General features: G+C 38.9%; 1 protein-coding gene across 3 annotated transcripts in view; it reads right to left on the bottom strand.

Moving 5' to 3' along the window:
- Window positions 1-17,686, bottom strand: part of akap6 (A kinase (PRKA) anchor protein 6) — a 302,904-nt gene that overhangs the window by 15,628 nt on the left and 269,590 nt on the right. For all 3 annotated transcript variants that reach the window (XM_075448839.1, XM_075448841.1, XM_075448840.1), the window contains 3 exons: window positions 13,215-13,298; window positions 12,670-12,822; window positions 460-3,438 (listed from right to left, as the gene is read on the bottom strand). In XM_075448839.1, coding sequence (XP_075304954.1) covers window positions 460-3,438; window positions 12,670-12,822; window positions 13,215-13,298 — 3,216 coding nt within the window. The remainder of the gene's footprint in view (window positions 1-459; window positions 3,439-12,669; window positions 12,823-13,214; window positions 13,299-17,686) is intronic.

Here is a 17,686-nt window from a genome sequence, read left to right as displayed (position 1 = left end):
TCCTACTTTTTTTAAATATAAGTTATTCATGATATTTTGTAATTTAATAACACCTATAATTACACCATTAAATCTTGATTTGCATATTAAAACTTTACACTCAGACACTTTTCTTAAAGTTCTCTGCCTGATTTCTTTTAGCCTTTTCAGTGATTACTTCACTTGCTACTGAAGCAATTTGTCATTAGTTCCTCAAAGTTCTAATCTGTGATGCAATTTATTAAATTACTTCGACTCAGTGAACAAATTAAGTGAGATAACTTTTGCTCCTTTTGAATTAATTTGTCCATAAAATATACAGGATATTTTCAGTAAAAAAAAAAGGGGCTGTTACATCTACTGAAAAACTCTGAAAAATGAAAATTTGCTGTGATATCAAGTTTTTTTCTTTTTATAATAACACAGTCTAAATGTGCCTGACTTTCTAAATTAGAGTATTTGTGCACATTTATACTCTACCTTGTCTCTGATCTGTGCTAGTGATGCAGAACCTTGGTCAGGAACAGACACACTGGTCTCAGTCTGATTCGGTTCTTCACTCTGGTTCTCTTTGCTTTTCAGTGCTGTTGTGGCCATGTCAATAATCTCTGTAACAAAGTCATGCACATTCTCTTTCTTGCTTTCAGCTACATTACATGGATGGAGGGAAGAGTGGGAGGGACGGTGGTTACAGCAGGAGGAGTGGGAATTGTGCCATCTTTTGGGAGGCAGAGCCAATTTTTTTGCTCTGACTTCCCTCCTTGCCTCCTCAGTAACAAAAGATGAGAATTTGAACTTTTCCTGAATTTGAATGGCTTTCCGTCCTCCAACTACTGGTTTGCTGTTGTGCAATGCACTGTGGGATCTACAGTCCTCAACCGGCGAGAGGCAGGGGGGTGAAGGGAGGGAAGTTCTGTGACAGGGCAACTCTCCCCTCAGCTGTCCCACCAAAGAGGAAGCACGTTTGGAGGGGAAGGGGAGGAGCTCAGAGGAGGGTGATGAACAAAGTTGCTCTGTTGAATTTGATTCTGTTTTTACTCTCAAGTTGCTTACATCTTGAATTGTCTCTCCCGTTTGGATGTTCACATACAACTCCCTTAGAGACTCTCCTTTCGTAGTGAACACGCTAGACTCCTCTCGAAGGAGCTCATCATCTTCGTCCTTCGTTTTGAAACAGCTCTGGTCTACATTTCCATTCTCCACATCATCTGCAAACTGGCTGATGTAGCTTCTTGTTGAATTACTTCTGTCCTCCTCTTCCTTTTCTCTCTTCTCTCTTTTTGTTTTACTACCGCCCCCCTTGGCGTTGGTTTCTTGCAATTTAGAAGGTGAGGAATTTAAAAAACTGCATTGTTCCTTGTACAGAGAGGATGGCGTGAAAGAGCACAGATTGCTCCCACACTGCAGCTCGTCCCAGAGGCCTGCTTCTGTTTTAGAGGTGGAGGACGAAGATCTGATCCAACTCTGTAGTTCCTGCTTCATGTATTCAACCCCCAACACATAGGAGCCCTCCACTTCCTCTTCGTCATCATCCTCGATACCAGAAGATGCACCACTCAACCTCTCCTCTTCTCCATTCTCTTCATCCCGTACGCCAAGTTCCTCCTCAGTAAGTGTCAGTGTGGAGGAGGAAAGAAGGTCACTGTTGTCCTCATCTTCATCTGTGCACGCTGACGTATAAGAGACATTCACCACCATGCTCAGACTTGCTGCATCTGCTTCGTCTATGCTTTGCCCTCCTCTGTTGTTATTGTGACAATGTTTCCGATAAGAACTTGAGTTGGAATTGGCTGCCATGGTCGGATCTAAGAAATGGTGTTGCTCATTCCTAAGCCTGCCAAAATCTTCAGACCCCAGAGACGAGTCTTCTGTGCTACTCAGTTCTGTTAGCGATGCTGTTGCTGAGCTTTCATTGATCAGTGACGGTGGTCCTTTCTGTGAAGTGCATGAAATTCCAGAGAGTGGGGTGTGTCGACCGCCAAGAGAGGGAGACACAGGGAGTGGGGTCTTCTGTGGGGAGCTGCTTCGAAGTGTCATGTCAGAAACACTGCGGACCATCTTTGCATTTGGAGGACTCTGGATGTTCTCCAGACGTTTCAGAAGATCAAGAGTTCTTCGGCTCAGCTCCCCAGAAGATGGCTCTTCTTGTCCACTTTCAGTGTTCTTTCCCTCTCTGTGTTCATCCCCATCACTTCCTCTGACCTGCTTCAGTTCCAGCTCGCCAAGGCTGACGAGGCTGTCTCCCATCTCCTCGTCATTTCTGTGGCTTGGAATCAAGCAGCTCTCCAGAGAAGTGCTACGATGCAACAGGTCTTTGGAGGGAAACAACTCCACACTATTAGCCAGGAGCGACTCCAGAGATGAACCCTGAGATAAAATGGGACTTGATGCCCGATGAAGGAGAGCACGAGGAGTCTCCAAACAATTATATCGGTCAGAGTTGAAGTCTCTGATATCACTGTGGGACATGAAAGATTTGGAGGAGTGAATCTCAGTTTCTCCCACATCAAAGTCAGAGTCAGAATCAGCAGGTGTCAGGATCCCCTGCCCATTAATCAGGATTTCAACAGCCTCCCCTCCTCCCCTCCTGTATCTCCTCTTCTTTTCCTCCTCTCTACTTCTTTTCGTTTCACCTCTAAACTCATCCCTTCTCCATCCTTTCTCCACCTTATTCACGTCGGTCTTGCTTCTCTGATTGTACTTGGTAACATTATTTTTTTGCAGATTCCCAACTACAGATTCAAGCTGTCTCTGTTTGTTTTCTTTCTTCTCATTCTGTGTTATTACTATTTCTGTGTCTCCTGTGTCACTCACAATCCCACTCTCACTATCTGAACGCCGGCTGTTTTTGGACTGGCCACTTCCTCTGCCACCTTCACTGTCCCCATCCTGATATCCAATAATCCTTTCACCTCGTTGGCTGTTTGACGTCAACCCTCCTACGAGGTCAGGGAGAGATTCGATGGAAGAGAATGATGAATCTTTACTGGAGCTCTTTAGGAGTTGCTGTTTCCTCTTTCCTGGTTTGGTTTGATGCATTAAGGAGGGAGTGAGAGGAAACTGAGGCTGCTTGTATAATTCAACATTATGGAGGCTGTAAATTTGATAAATGTTATTATTGTTTGGGGGAAACGTTTGGGAGTTCACAATGTGTTGAACCTCTGAAGAGGATCCCCTCCTCACACTGGACATCTCAAGACACTGAGTGGCCGGGACAGTTCCGATCTTCTGATCTTGATTCCTATTGGACAGAGTACCGTCTGAAGGCCGATTTGGTTCTGTGGGGAGGTTGTGTGTCAGATCAGGCTCTGATACTTCTTGTGGCTCCGCTTCTGTGATTGTCATATCTGTTTCATCCCATTCCCAGGAGTCATCCGGTGCCTGTGCCACTGGATCAGCTGACACTGGGGTGAGCTGGTGGAGATCCACTAAAGCCAGTTCCAAAGAGTTTCCAAAAATCTGCAGATAAAAGAACAGAAAAAAAGAAAACATGTCAGAAATTGTCCATTTCTTTATTAAGAGGAATCCAAATACAACATGGTAAATCCAATATTACAGAACATGAACATGAGCATGAACTCCCAATATTTTAGGTTTAAATTCTGCAACGTCAAAAGTTTTTTCTTGCTCTTGTTGTTATCAATATCGTTTTTTGGAATGTGCAGCAAGGAAAAACAAAAACCCAGTTGTACTTGTGCTGGGTTACTGTTGAGGCAAGAAAAAAGTATGGATTGTAAAAAAAGTCTAAAAGATAAAATAAAGGAGATTTCAAGATGTCAGATGCTGTTCATGCTTATACACCAGAGGTGTGACCAGAATGGCATGTGTGGGGGGGCAGAAAACAATACCTGAAAAAATGGGTGGAAAATCACTACTACAACTTCAAGCATAATAATAATAAAAATAATAATAATAATAGTAATAATTCAATGCGCTGATGAAAATATGGTCACACTAGCATAAATCATGACCGTCAATTTTGTTAACAGTTCTACATTTTTTTTGTAAAGAAATGTAGAACTTGTATGATGCATGCAAACGCACCATTACAACTAAAAAAATAAATAAAGCTATAAACTTTGCAGATAAATGCTTTTTTTAAATCAAAACCTGCATTTATTCTATCAATGCAAGACACAAACAGAGATAATAAATCGTGGCCTTTTTTCTGGCCAGGTTTCTTTGGATGGACAGGGCATTTCTCAGGGGGGCAGGACTTGTTTCTGGGGGGGGGGGGGGGGGGCGGGCAGTGCCCCCCCCCCTAACACCCCTGTAGCAACGTCCCTGTTATACACTGTTTCTAAAGTTGATAAAGATACATTTCACAATAAAAATGGGCTGTTTGGTGTTGACTGAAAGACTTCTGAATACTCCATCTGGAGAAGTATTTCTGGCAATTAAGAGCTAAAAACATTATCTTAAAAAGTCTTCAATTTAATGTTACGTTCAAATTCAAAAGATCCACTTCGTATCTGTGATGTTATTTTATTGATACAATCAATCAATGTGTTGGGGTTAAGTTGTGTTTTATCAACTGCTGGATCTGGCACCAAACAAAACGTGCTCCTGTGTTTGTGCGGAGAATGTGGTCTTGACTAAGATCTTCATTTAAAAGACATACACAGACAGCCAACTCCAACAGAACATATTCTGTGATTATTCAGTAGAGAATAAAGTCAACTCACCCCAAAGCATTTGATCCTAAATCTCAAAAGCAATTATTTAACTCTGGAACAAAGCAATGAATAATTTAAAAAAAAAAACTACTTCTGAAGGAAGTAAATATGTAATCAAAAAGCTTGGTTGTCTAAAAATATGCTTAGACACAGGAAATCTTCCCTGCCACAGACATAATTAGACAAATTGCTCCACGTCTCGTTAACAAGAGAGGGGGGTAATTTGTATTAGCCATTCATAGCCTATTAATCTAATAAACTAGTTAGCTCAGTTGTGAGTGTGTGCGTGTGTTTGTGTGTGAGTGTGTATGAGAAAGAGAGTGAGCTTGTGTGGATATGGCTCTACAAGATGAATTTCTATTAGATTTGTGTTTATTCCTCATATGCTGATATGCTGATGTTGGTAATGACTGAACAGGGTTTTGCACTGCAGATGCCTTTAAAAAACCCATTCAGCACTGAGAGGAGAAGCTATCAATCAGCTTAATGCAATCAAATTGAAGACTTGATGATCCACAAAAACTTTTTTACATAATTTATATCTGTAATTGTTCCCTTTTCGATAATTTTGCAACAGTTTATGAACTGCAAGTGTTTTTTAGATGGTAGAGATGGTGTCTGTTAGCAATAGTAATTTAAAAAACACATCTATTTTTTAAACAGTCAAAAAAAAGGAAAAAAGAAAAAGATATTGATATTTATTTTTCTGAGGATTTCATGCAAGTTTGCCTCAATAGTTTCTAGATTGGCTGAATTTTCATAATCCTTCACTTAAATACAGTAAGAAGATGTATCTAAAGGAACATTTACATTGTTAAGATGTGTGATGGTAAAATGTAAACTTGCAAAAAAGGGTTCTGATACATACGCTGGACACACCTAATACACTTACCTGTAACCCAAATTAAAAATAGCTGGGACAGAATGAAAAATGCACACACAAAAATTGCTATGATTTTTTTATTTACTGACAGTATGGACTTGAGATATTTAATGTTTTGTATGGTCATTTTAATTTATTTTGTAAGTTGTACACAAATCTTTGCATGTCAGTCTTGTAAAACAGGCTTCAAATTACATTAAAAAAGGATTTAGTTTTTTCAGACAGGTGAAGTCAACACCTAATTATCAATATGATTTGGTACAAAAGGAGTATCCATGAAGGGCTCAGCCTCTGAGGAGCAAAGATGGGCAAAGATTTTCAGCTCGTCAACAAATACATGAGAAAATCATTGAACTGCTTAAAAACAATGTTTCTCAAAGAAAAATTGGAAAAAAAATGCATAATCATCCCTCTTTAGAGCATAAGATTAAATATTCAAGAAATCTCAAAGGAATTTCATTGTTTAAAGATCAAGGACACAAGCCTACGCTAGATATCCTTGATCTTAGATCACTAAGACAACACTGCATCAAGAAATATTCATCAGAAGCTGCCATAACCACATGGGCAGGGGATTACTGTGGAAAATGAGTTGCACATTCACTAATGTCACGTAAAAATGTATTGTGCAAGGGAAAAAAAGAAAGTGGAATTGGAAATGTGTGTTGTGGTTGGATGAAACCGTATTCCAGATCTTATTTGGAAGAAATGGACACTGTGTACTCCAAACCACAGATGAAAAGGACTATCCAGAGTAAGCAAAAAGCAAAAAGCAAAAAGTCCAAAATCATGGCCTAGTTATGAAAGTTTTTTTTTTTTCAAGTGCTTTATCAGGGGTCATTTAGACCTGAGATAGAAGCATCAATACAACAAAGTAGACAGATTTTAGAGCACCATATACTGCTGTCAAGATGACATTTTTTGTGGGAACCTCCATATATTTCCATACAAAAAGTAAGTAAGTAAGTAACAAGTATACATTATAATGGCATAGCTGTAGAAGAAGAGGAAAGTAGTATTAGAGTGGCCTGTCTGCAGTCCTGATCTGTCTGCAATAGAGAACATAGGAGAATTTTAAAACAAAAAACATGATGACATTGACAACTCAGCACTATTGCATAAAAGACATGTTTGAAAAAGGACAAGACAAAATAACATCTGGGATCCTCAACGCCAGAATGTATTTTAAGTTTTGTGAGAGGGAATGGCAATATTACAAAGTGGTTAAAGCTTTCTGTCATAACTTTTTGGAATGTGTTGCAGGCCTGGAATGCAAAGATGCATGTTTGTTTATACATTAAATGCAGTTGACAAGATTTTATAGATCAATATGTTACTTGTTGCTTCCAGTTCTTTTCTATAAAAGTCTGAACAATTTAAATGTCCTTTTAGACAAATCTTCTCTTTATTTCAATGATTTTAACCTACTTCAGCATATCATTCCAGGTCACTGAAAATGCTCTGACAACAAAACCATCTGTGTATGAAAACATGAAAAAAATGAATCAGATGCTGTTTACTGTGAATATTTCACATGAGCACAATCAGACTCTGGAATTCCCTGCCTTAGTCATACTCTGTGAAAGTGTTGTGGTGTGTGTGCGTGTGTGTGTGTGTGTGTGCGGGTGTGCACATAAAGGATCAGTGCAGTGTTTTAGGGAGGTGATAACAAGAACGTTTTCACCATTAGCTCTGGTTTGACTGCTCCCATTTGTTAGCATAGCATCTGCTGGAAGGTCCAAGGAGAGTGGAGCTATCTAGCAGTGTCTGGGCGATTATTTATGTGGCCGTGCTCCTCCTGAAACTACTACTGCTGCAGGAGTCTCTGCTGGCTCTCTGCTGCAGCAGTTGTCAAAGCACTGAGGGAGCCTAGCGTCACCAGTGAGATTCAAAATGAATAGAACTACACAGATAAATCACCTCTCCATGCAGAGTGGAGGAGCTGACAGGTTGTTCTGAATGTAATTGCTAAAACCTCCATATGTTACTCATAACTCTTTTCTACAATGTATTTCACCCACAGAATAGTTCTATAATATAATTTTATATACTATGTCCCCAACACAACAGCTTGCAGCTTTATGATACACTCATTTAAATCAAACCAAAGATAAAACAGGATCTTTCATCAGTTTTATTTTTTAGTAGTACATGCGTATTAACCGCAAAGACAAGTAAATATGTCTAATGATGTATCAACCATACAACCATACTCAACCATTCTTGGGAAAAAAACAAAAAAGCTTCAGAAATTGAGAGAAATTCAATTCTAAGGGGTTACTCCTTCCTTTATACTTTGCATGAACAATAAAATAAACAAAAATGTCATGTTTGTTAATTTTATTTTTCCCTTCTCTAATAGTTAAAAATAGGATGGAAATGAATAGATAGCTATTGCTTTTATTGTGTGATAAAGACATATGTAAACAAGGAGTCTGTTATTAGCTGGAGCTCACTCTGCATCTCCAGCTGACAGATGAATCACTGAATCCTTGCCATTCGGAAACGTTAAATTCATCTGTACAGTTACTAATAGGTGTAATCAGTGAATGTATATGAACAAGGCAACTTGAAACGTCACTATCCATTAATAAGTGGTAACTAGTGATAAGGCTGTTTGTTGTGTATTAGCTTATAAACTTTGAAGTACATGGTAAATATCTGGCTGGGTTAGCTATGCTTTAAAAATGCTTTTTGTTGCACAATGCTAGTCCTACTTTTGGTCTCTTTGCTGATATGGCCACTCTCCATTACAGGTTTCATGTTTCTTTCAGTTTAAACAGTAAGGCAGTGTTTTGCTTTCAAGTTTGTAATGAACTATCTCGAGCATGCTCGAGTATATTTGAATCTCAGGTTTGAGGTACATACATAGACTATCTACACAAACAAGTTAGTCTAGCCCAGGGGTCGTCAACCTTTAACACTCAAAGAGCCACTTGGACCCGGTTTCCACGGAAAAGAAAACACTGGGAGCCGCAAATACTTTTTGACATCTAAAATGAAGATATTGTTTTTTTACCTTTACACTTTGTATAAACTATAGTGTGTTGCTTATGAAATCCATGCAGTGCTACAGAGAAAATTAAATATTATTTATGTAATGAACACATTTTGAACTCTTAAAAGAATAATAATAAAAAAACACGCCGAGTTGAAGGTAATGAATCTGTCCAGGCATCACGAAATGTTCTATTTTCTTCAGATATTTTTCTTTTCTTACATTTCTCCATACTTGGCCTACCTGGGGTTGAAAGTCCTGATAAATGCACAGCGTTTTGGAGGGCATCTACCAGCTTTCGGCGAGTGTGACGCATATTTTGAGCGACTAAAAATAATACAATATCTTTTTATTTTGATATTTCAAGATCACAATAATCATCCAATTTAGAATTACAATCAAAAAAACAAACTAACACAAATGAAATACACTTCAATTGGATACTTTTAAATTCATTTTCCAAGCCACGCGGGTTGCCGACCCCTGGTCTAGCCAATGCAATACTCTTAAAATAACTCTAACATGAGAAAAGCATATTTCTAATTGAAAGTTGAAAAAAGTTTGACATATACACACCAAAATCTATTTGTTTACAAGCAAGTCGAGTCATTTACACACACCTTTGCAAACACTCTCAAAAATACATGCTCAAATGCATGAACATGCACACACAGAACCCAGGAGAGGACAATCATCTTATCATTGAGCAGAAGTGTTCATTTATAAACTAAATCCCCTACATATATGCCCCTGCGCTTTTTTCCCCTACTCCCCTTCTTATTTTTCTCTTTATTCCTCTCCCATCTCCAGTAACAGTGAAATTACTCTCCAGCCAGGCAGCGAGGTCAGAGTGTCTGGTCTCTGTGATTTGTTTTCTACTCTAAAACGTGCGTCTGCACATTGTATGCAAGGAGGAAAGAGAAAGTCAGAGCTTCAACATCACATGTGCTAAAGAATTAGGGTGATTCTTACTAGCTGCAACATTCCTAAATAAACAGGTTCAGCTCATTCAAAGGTCTGTCAGTGCTTTAGTGATGTGCAGTATCATACCACAGGATAACATGCGCAAATATCCAAATGGAAAATAATCATTTCTTTTTGCTCATCATTCTCAGAATAAGAACATATTATTGTACAAGTATTTTTGAAGGGACACAAATTTAATTGGGTGCTAATAAGAGGGCTGAGGCAGCTGCATTACAGTTAAATCTGTTTGGCTGTGAAACTCGATATTATAACAAATGTATACACAAAATAAACTGTAAACTCCACCCAATCTAAATACTAAAGGCCTCAGTATGCTTCTCCGTCGCTATCCGTCAGCTCCCCATCCTTTCGAATTTCTCCACCGGGCTGTCGGATACGCAAGGCAATTCACCTCCCGATCAGTGGGCGTCGCTACGTTATACAACCCAATCTCGCAACGTCTATCGTGAAAGTCGTTGATTGATAGTTTACCTTCCGGCTCCGTTCCACTCCTCACAGTGAACGATGGCGAGCGAGAGAGAGAAAGACTGTTGTTGGAGTTTATTGATTTTGAAATGCAAATTATTTTGACCAAATGTTGACCGGCACACAGTAAGCTCTTTCAAAAATGGCGGTGTTGTTGTTCTGAGAGGAAGGAGCTAAACCAGAAAAGTGATTCCGGAAATGATGTTGTTAGCCGACCAATCACAACCCTTGCGGTCTCCGTCGCCTCCACGGATAGATAAGAATTTTGGCCGACGCACGCAAGCGACGGAGAGCGTCTCCGGGAGGGTCTCCGTCGACGGAGAGGGCCCCCCGTAGGCGACCATAAATCAGCCTTAAGTCTGTTGATTCTTGGCTAACAAGTACAAGTTTTATCAAAAAGGATAAAGTTTGAGATCGAACACTAACATTTTCATTACTTAGTATTTTAAAACCCAAACTGTAACACTAACCCACTTCAAGCCACATTCACACATCACTTCTTAATCTATACTGTGTTACAGGCCATGTAGTATCACACACGCGCACACTAATGAATGCATTGGAGGCAATGTGGGGTTCAGTATCTTACCCAAGGACACTTCAACATGTCATCTGGGGTAACTGGGGATTGAACAGACAACTCACCTCTTGGTGACGACCACACCGGCCCATAACTTTTTGTGGTTTTTACATTATGCCCACATTCATGAGCATCAGAATGCACTTATAATGCTTCATAAAATGTTTCACATGTATTTGTAATCATGCATGACAACATATAATAAAGTTTATAGACATGACAATCCTTCAGGCATAAAGTAAGAGAGGCAGTTTTTTATTCTTATGTAAGTGTACCTGAATATTTCTGCCAAAAATTTTACCTTGTATCCAAATCAATGCTAATGCTGTAACATATATGTACTCATCGCAATTAAAAGCGCATGATGCCTGCTTCAACTCTATGCTTTCAAGGTACATCTGATGAAAAAACTACTCTTTCTCCATACCTCATCTGGCTAAGGCAGCTCAGCTCCCATATGAATGATTTTTCATATGATAACTATAACTAGATATAAGGAAGCTCCTTTCATCTTCTATCAAGTATAGTTACTATTCTTGTTTCAGTTACCAAGTGCCACAACTATGTCCAGTTTGTTATTGCCAATAGTATTTATTTGTCAGCTTTTCCTCAGTTCTGTGTTCAGTTCAGTTCAGGTCGTTGTTGTTGTTTTGTTGTGTGTCCACTTGGCCTTAGTCCAATTTTGTTCCAAACAAGATTTTTTTTTTGTTGTTTTGATTTTTGTGTCATAGGGTTTTTCTCTCATTTCCAGTGCTTTGTTTTAAAATAAAGTTTAATATTCGTCCTTATCTGTCTGCCTCCTGCCAGTGAGCCTGCATTCAAGTCCTCTTCCTCTCACACCTTTTTACTGTGCACTGTCATGGTGCCATACATGCTTGCATGACTCACTGAAAAAAGACAAGTGGGTTGACCCTCTGGATATTGCATGGACTTTTTAGGCTTAAAAGCCTGTGTATGTCTTTGTAAATGTATTACGTACCAAAAATGGGCCATAACATACCATGTAGTTACTACAAGTTAATTTTTAAAAACTGCTACTCACCAAGTATGACACAAAATCATGCATTATATCTTCCCTTACTTGATATTTTACAGTTTTCTGATACATTTGGATATCAATTGTGAGCGTTTCTTTGAATTGCCTTGAAACCAGGTGGAGTTTATGATGTACAATTTCAAGGGGGGAGGGGGACCCCCCAAAAAACAGGAAACAAGTAGACTGATTAGTAACCATAAGATTAATAACCAAAATAAGACAAGAGCAAAGTCATGTTTAAACAACTTGGGCTATTAAACAAAGACTTGTAACGAGACTCAGTATAAAAGAGGGGTTGATAGCCAACATGCAGTCCATGGTCTTACTGCAGACAAGGAAAATGTAAGCACTCAAGATCATTTTTCAAGTACCAGTTTGGTGTGTAGTCGGAGCTCTCAGGCCAGTTACTGTGTACTTTCTCATAATGAAATAACTCGGTCAAAGGGTTATTAAATACCACATATATCAAAAGAGAACAGGTTTGACGAAGAGTGGAAAGAATGGAGGTAAGTGGGTCATTCCATGGCCCTAATTAACAAATAAAGTGTATACTAATGGCTGAAAAAGGAGATGCCGTAGTCTCTCTCTGTGGTATTTTGAGCATGTCATGGACATTTCATCAAGACCTCAGGAAATTGTATAAGCTTGTAAAAGAAGGAATACCATGTCACTGTAAAAGCACAGCAAGTATCCTTGCTGCATTTTGCATTTCTGGGGCCTTTATGAAAATATTCTCATTTTGAAACAAAGTGTTTACATAACCATTCTCACCTTTTTGCTGTTGCTTTTGTTAAATGAGGTGTCAACTAAGGCAAAACCAGTATACAATTATACGAAAGCTTCTGCTTTGTTAAAAAATGTATGCTTATTTCACAAAACATTATGATAATGTGACTGTTCTTTTGCCAAAAGAGTGTAGCTTCAATCACAAAACCATCTGTCTTCCACGGCACATTTTAGCATCAAATTCAGCACTGACATGCTCACTGAGTGTAACCATGCATCAGCTGACTGCCTGCAGTGCAGAATGACAGATGTAAAGTATAAATGTCAAAGCGCTCTAACCTGCTGCTCTCCCAGCTCTCTCTTCAGTCTGTTCTGCCACTGCAGCGTCTGCATTACGATCGCCTCCCACCTCCTCTCTAGGTTGATTGACAACAGCTGCAGGGCCTCTCGATGCTGCTCTGCATCTGGGCCCATCTCAGCCATGGGGCCCGACTGTCCCAGAGGTGGGGATTGGAGAGACAGTGTATATGATGAACCACAAATTTAAGAAATTCATAACAGTGTTATACCTTTCACTAGATTAAACTGATCCACTTTGGTTGAGTTTGAAAGATTGAAGTCAAGATAAAGTTAAGACAAAAAGTACAACTGAATATCCCTACCAGGATCAATAAAGTATGTCTTGTATTGTCTTGTCTTATAATTTGAAGCAGTAACAGCTGAAGTTCTTCTCATTATTTTCAACAGATTAATACGATAAAATTATGGTAATTTTACCTAATCAATTACATATAATAAACAAAATTCTGTGCGTGTCTCTTTATTTGTTTCTGCTGATGATCTTAAATCATTATGTCATCAAATTTTTCTTTTCCTTTTTTCACCTTGCTCTGCTGCAGCAGCTTCTGGCACAACTTCAGAACAGAAGAGACTCCTCGGCGTCGGGCTCGTATCTCTGAACACAGGGACTGCAGGTGGACATGGAATTGAAACAAGACAAGCCAGAGGCTAAGTCAAAATAGGTACACGCAATACTAGCACTAAAACAATAACATAGCCATGAATACAGATTTCAAGTGCATGGAACATCCTCCCGATGTTGAATGGTAGCCCAAAATGACAGTATTTTATTTTCATATCTTGTTTGCAGGAAACCTAAATGGAAGGGAACAGTATAATTAGCATAAGCAAAGGTAGCTGGCATGAAAAGCTCTAAATTATTTTAATCAATCATTCCTGTCAGTTTTTGATAAAAATTATAGTTAAAACTGTAAATCTGGCATCATAAAACAGATCACGGTCAGAAACATGACCAGCAGATAATCAAGTAGCTAGGGGAAACATAAGTCACTCTTACATACAGAAAAATAATCCACTGTCATAGTGAGAGGACCACTATATTTGGTATAATTTTTGACCTTTTGAAAATAAAGTACACAATGCACCTGGACACCCTTTAGATTTCTTTTCAACAATTCGGTCCTATTCCGTCTTGAACCATGAAGAATATCTCCAAATTGTTGTACCTGCATTTGGAATAATCTTTCCTCTTGCATTCGATTATTAGATGCATTCACCTACCATCACTTTTTACTTACAATCAAACTGGTTTATATAAATAGTAAAACTTTCATTTGTTTACCAACAAGCCTGACAACTCATGTTCCTGACCTTTCCATCTCTGTTGTTACAACATCAATATTGGCATAGACATCAGCAATTAATTTGGTGAGTAAAATGTCATTATTATCGATTGTGACAGAGATTGTGGGAACAACAATGAAACTTCTTTGTACAGTAGTTGGGTCATTCATTACAGTTTATTATCACAAAGTCAAATTCAGCTCACAGATCCTTGATCAGCAGTAACAATATATAAAATAAATGACAACGGCCAAATTTCTGCCAACCCCCCTTTCGGCCTGTGTCCAATAAATAAAAAAAATGTATATGTTAAAAGAAACAAGATTGGCAGTGTCTATTATAAATCACTATATGCTGATGAGTTTTCACACTCAAAGGTCAGTATGTGTGTTTGCATATTTGAATATTTGCTCATGTAGCCATGTGTACAGAAGTGTATGTGTGTGTGCATGCATGCCTGCAAACATATGCATATATTTGTGTGCCACAGAAAATAGAGGGGACAGCCTTACTCCTCTGCGATGAGGACCAAACAAGTCCAAGCCTAGAACTATTTATGCTAATCCTGCCTGCTTGCTGAAAAGCATTTCCTTTACATTTTTGCAATAAATATTAAACACCATTACATTGAAATGGGATTTGTTTCTCTGTCTTTCTCCTGTGAGCACACACGCATTTTCACCCACGCAGTCTCTGTCTCACTCACACTCAAATCTACTTCTGTCTTTCATCTTCTTGTTCTCACTTTCTTCAGTTTACCATATTCCTGGCTTGGCTGGTTGTCTAAACAGGAGATGGGGATGCAGAGCAATGCAGACAGGATCAAGAAGACAAGCCTTGCATGTGTGTGAATGTGTGCGTGTATGGTTGCAAACAACTTTTTTCAAACAGGAGGTGTGTATTATGATGAAGGAAGAGGTTCTCTACGACAACAAAACCGCTGAGGAATATTTACTTTGCACCAAATAACTGCAGCAGACAGCACCGAGACAGATGAATTCAGTTTGAGACTGAGGCTAGAACAATAATTCAGCTCTTTCAGTCAGAGGACAATAGTCATTATAATCAACCTCAACAAAAGAAAGTCAAGCACATTGACTGAGAAATATTTCACACTTATCTTATTATACATATGAGCTCCTGACTTGTGCTCAACATCAGCTTTTGGATTCTGACAAGTCACATGTTGAATGTTTTTCTTTTTACTTGGCATGTGTTTAACGTTTTGCAAAAAGTTGCAGAAATCAGTTGCATAAGAGTGAGCAACATGTTTTAAGTGACACACATGTACTTGACAGCCGATTTGCTTTAATATTTATATATTTTTGTCCGACTTGCTAAACTGTTTTTTGGGGAATAAAAAAATGAAAGTTGAATTAATCAATAGAATATTCCTGATAATGTTCAATAGATATTGTCATTATTTCTCTATCACAGCCCTAATCCACAAGCAATTCTTGCTGGGCAGATTCACAAGCAATTCCAACATAGTATTCACTGTACTCAATTCCAGCTCTGATACTTTTCATCTTGACCAATATTCTATGATCACACTGACACATGCAGAATAGTTATAAGACCTAAAGGAAAGACAATGTATGTGCCATTACAAAATAGAGGAAACCATTCTTAGTCAAAGTGCAAGTAGAGAGGAAATTTTAAAAGACATTTTCAATAAAAGAACCAGCATTAACACTAAAATTTAAATTCTTATTGCAATCATCTGTGAGAAAATTTAAGGGGTTTGGGGTTTAGTCTGCAAGTTTATTTTTATATAGAGAAAAAAAGGTGAACCCCATGTCTCTGTTGTTTCTGAATAGCTAGTTTTTGTGCAGTGGTCCCTCCCTCTTATACTCCCTCTTTCTGTGGACTGATCTGGTCTGGCCGAACCAGTATTTACTCAGAAGGCTTTACAGACACGTCTGACAAATATTTGCTAAAAAGCTTTTCTTCCAAACTAAATGGGGAAGCCATGAAGTAGCAGCAGGGAAACAGATGGAAGATGTAGAGGGAGGCCAAAACTCCGAAAAACCAAAAGCAAGTGTGAGATAGGTTGATGAAAAGGAAATAGAAAATGGTCAAGCAGAGAGTAAGGTATCAAACAAGGAAGAGTGATAAAATGAGTTTCAAAGATACACTACCTAATGATAGAAAAAGGTATAAAAAGACCAATATGACAAAGAAACTGAGTAAGAATGAGAATATGTGCTGATACTCTACTGACGTTGCACTGCCCAGGAAAGTGATTTTGCCACAGATGTCTGCAATAATGTTAATGTAAGTGCCAGAGTAACATCAATGCGAATGCACAGGGTGCATGTTTGCAATGCATTGTAACAGCTGGCTTCAATGTTGTGACTGATCAGAGTCTAATCCTTTCCAAAAAAAAAAGTCACTTATGGAAGTGCATTCACTTGTTGACCTGAAGAGATGGCTCTCCTATGTTGCGCCCTGAGCATGTGGAGCTGTAGTTTGGTCTCTTCTATAAAGAGGTCCGCACACTCCTCGCTGTACTGCACTGCATACACAACACCACTCAGTTTTTGTTTGGGCGTTTTGTCCTTTGCGTGAACCAATCTCTGTCTGAGGGTGTTTGAAGTGCACTGGAATGTCATGTTGAAGAAGATCCTTCTGTAAAGTTTCTCTGAGACTTCTATGAGAATATGTTTGCTGCTGTTCTTCTTAGGTTCTCTACCAGTGTGGTTTGGTCCATTTGTCTTTGCTGATTTGTCAAAGGTCCAATTTGGAAGGTTTGAAGAGCTTTCTCGGAGTGCTGATGTTCCTTTTGTTTCCGCTCAGCCTTTGTAGGTACACTCTCCTGCCAGTGGTGTAGTGTTCTGATGACAGGGGGGTTCAGTGTCACATGGGACTGTAACGACCCTCTCTGCTTGTAAACTGATACTCCCCACCATCTAGTTCAGAACTGAAGAAGCCTTTCGGATGAGAGGTGAAACATCTTCAAGATCCAATTTGCCATGGAGCAAAGAAAATTTGAACCTTTCTTGAGGAAAGACATGTCAACTCAATGAGTTGGAACTGAAAAATCTTTTTTTTTTAATCCCAAAGGGAAATTAGATATACATGTTGACAAACAGACCAGAACTTAATCTGACTGAAAATTAATGGTGGAAATTGAAAAGAAATTGGTCCATTGGTCCATAAAAATGCTCCATCCTGCAAAGCCAGCCTGCCAACTGCTTAAAGGATAACTGCGGTATTTTCAACATTAAGCCTCTTTTCTGAGTCGTCTGCAATGTTTTAGAACCCCCCTCACCGCTTTTTTGATGTTTACTGCTGTCTCCGGTATTTGCCTAATTTTGATTCTTCTCAACCTGCTTCAGAACGGCAAGTCATGCGCATGTCCAACAAGGTCCGTAAAAGCACAATAAATGTCCGTTTTCAAAATCATCAACTCACCGGAGTAGTTACTGGTGTGCACTGGTAATCCTTTTCAAATTTCATGGCGAAAAGTCTCTTCTGTCGTGTTTTATTTGACATTTTGTACTGGATGTTTGTTGATATTACTCCGCCACCGCGAAGAAAATAGTGCGAGCATGAACGAGCTGCCAAATAAAACACGACAGAAGCAACTTTTCGCAACGAAATTTGATATGGATTACCAGTGCACACCAGTAACCACTCCGGTGAGTTGATGATTTTGAAAACGGACGTTTATGGTGCTTTTTGTTTGAGATATGGGATGAGTTGCCAG

The sequence above is a fragment of the Odontesthes bonariensis genome, chromosome 17 (assembly GCF_027942865.1).
Source record: "Odontesthes bonariensis isolate fOdoBon6 chromosome 17, fOdoBon6.hap1, whole genome shotgun sequence".
Taxonomy (NCBI): Eukaryota; Metazoa; Chordata; class Actinopteri; order Atheriniformes; family Atherinopsidae; genus Odontesthes; species Odontesthes bonariensis.
The sequence above is the reverse complement of the archived record's forward strand: the minus strand, read 5'-3'. Positions and strand labels throughout refer to the sequence as shown.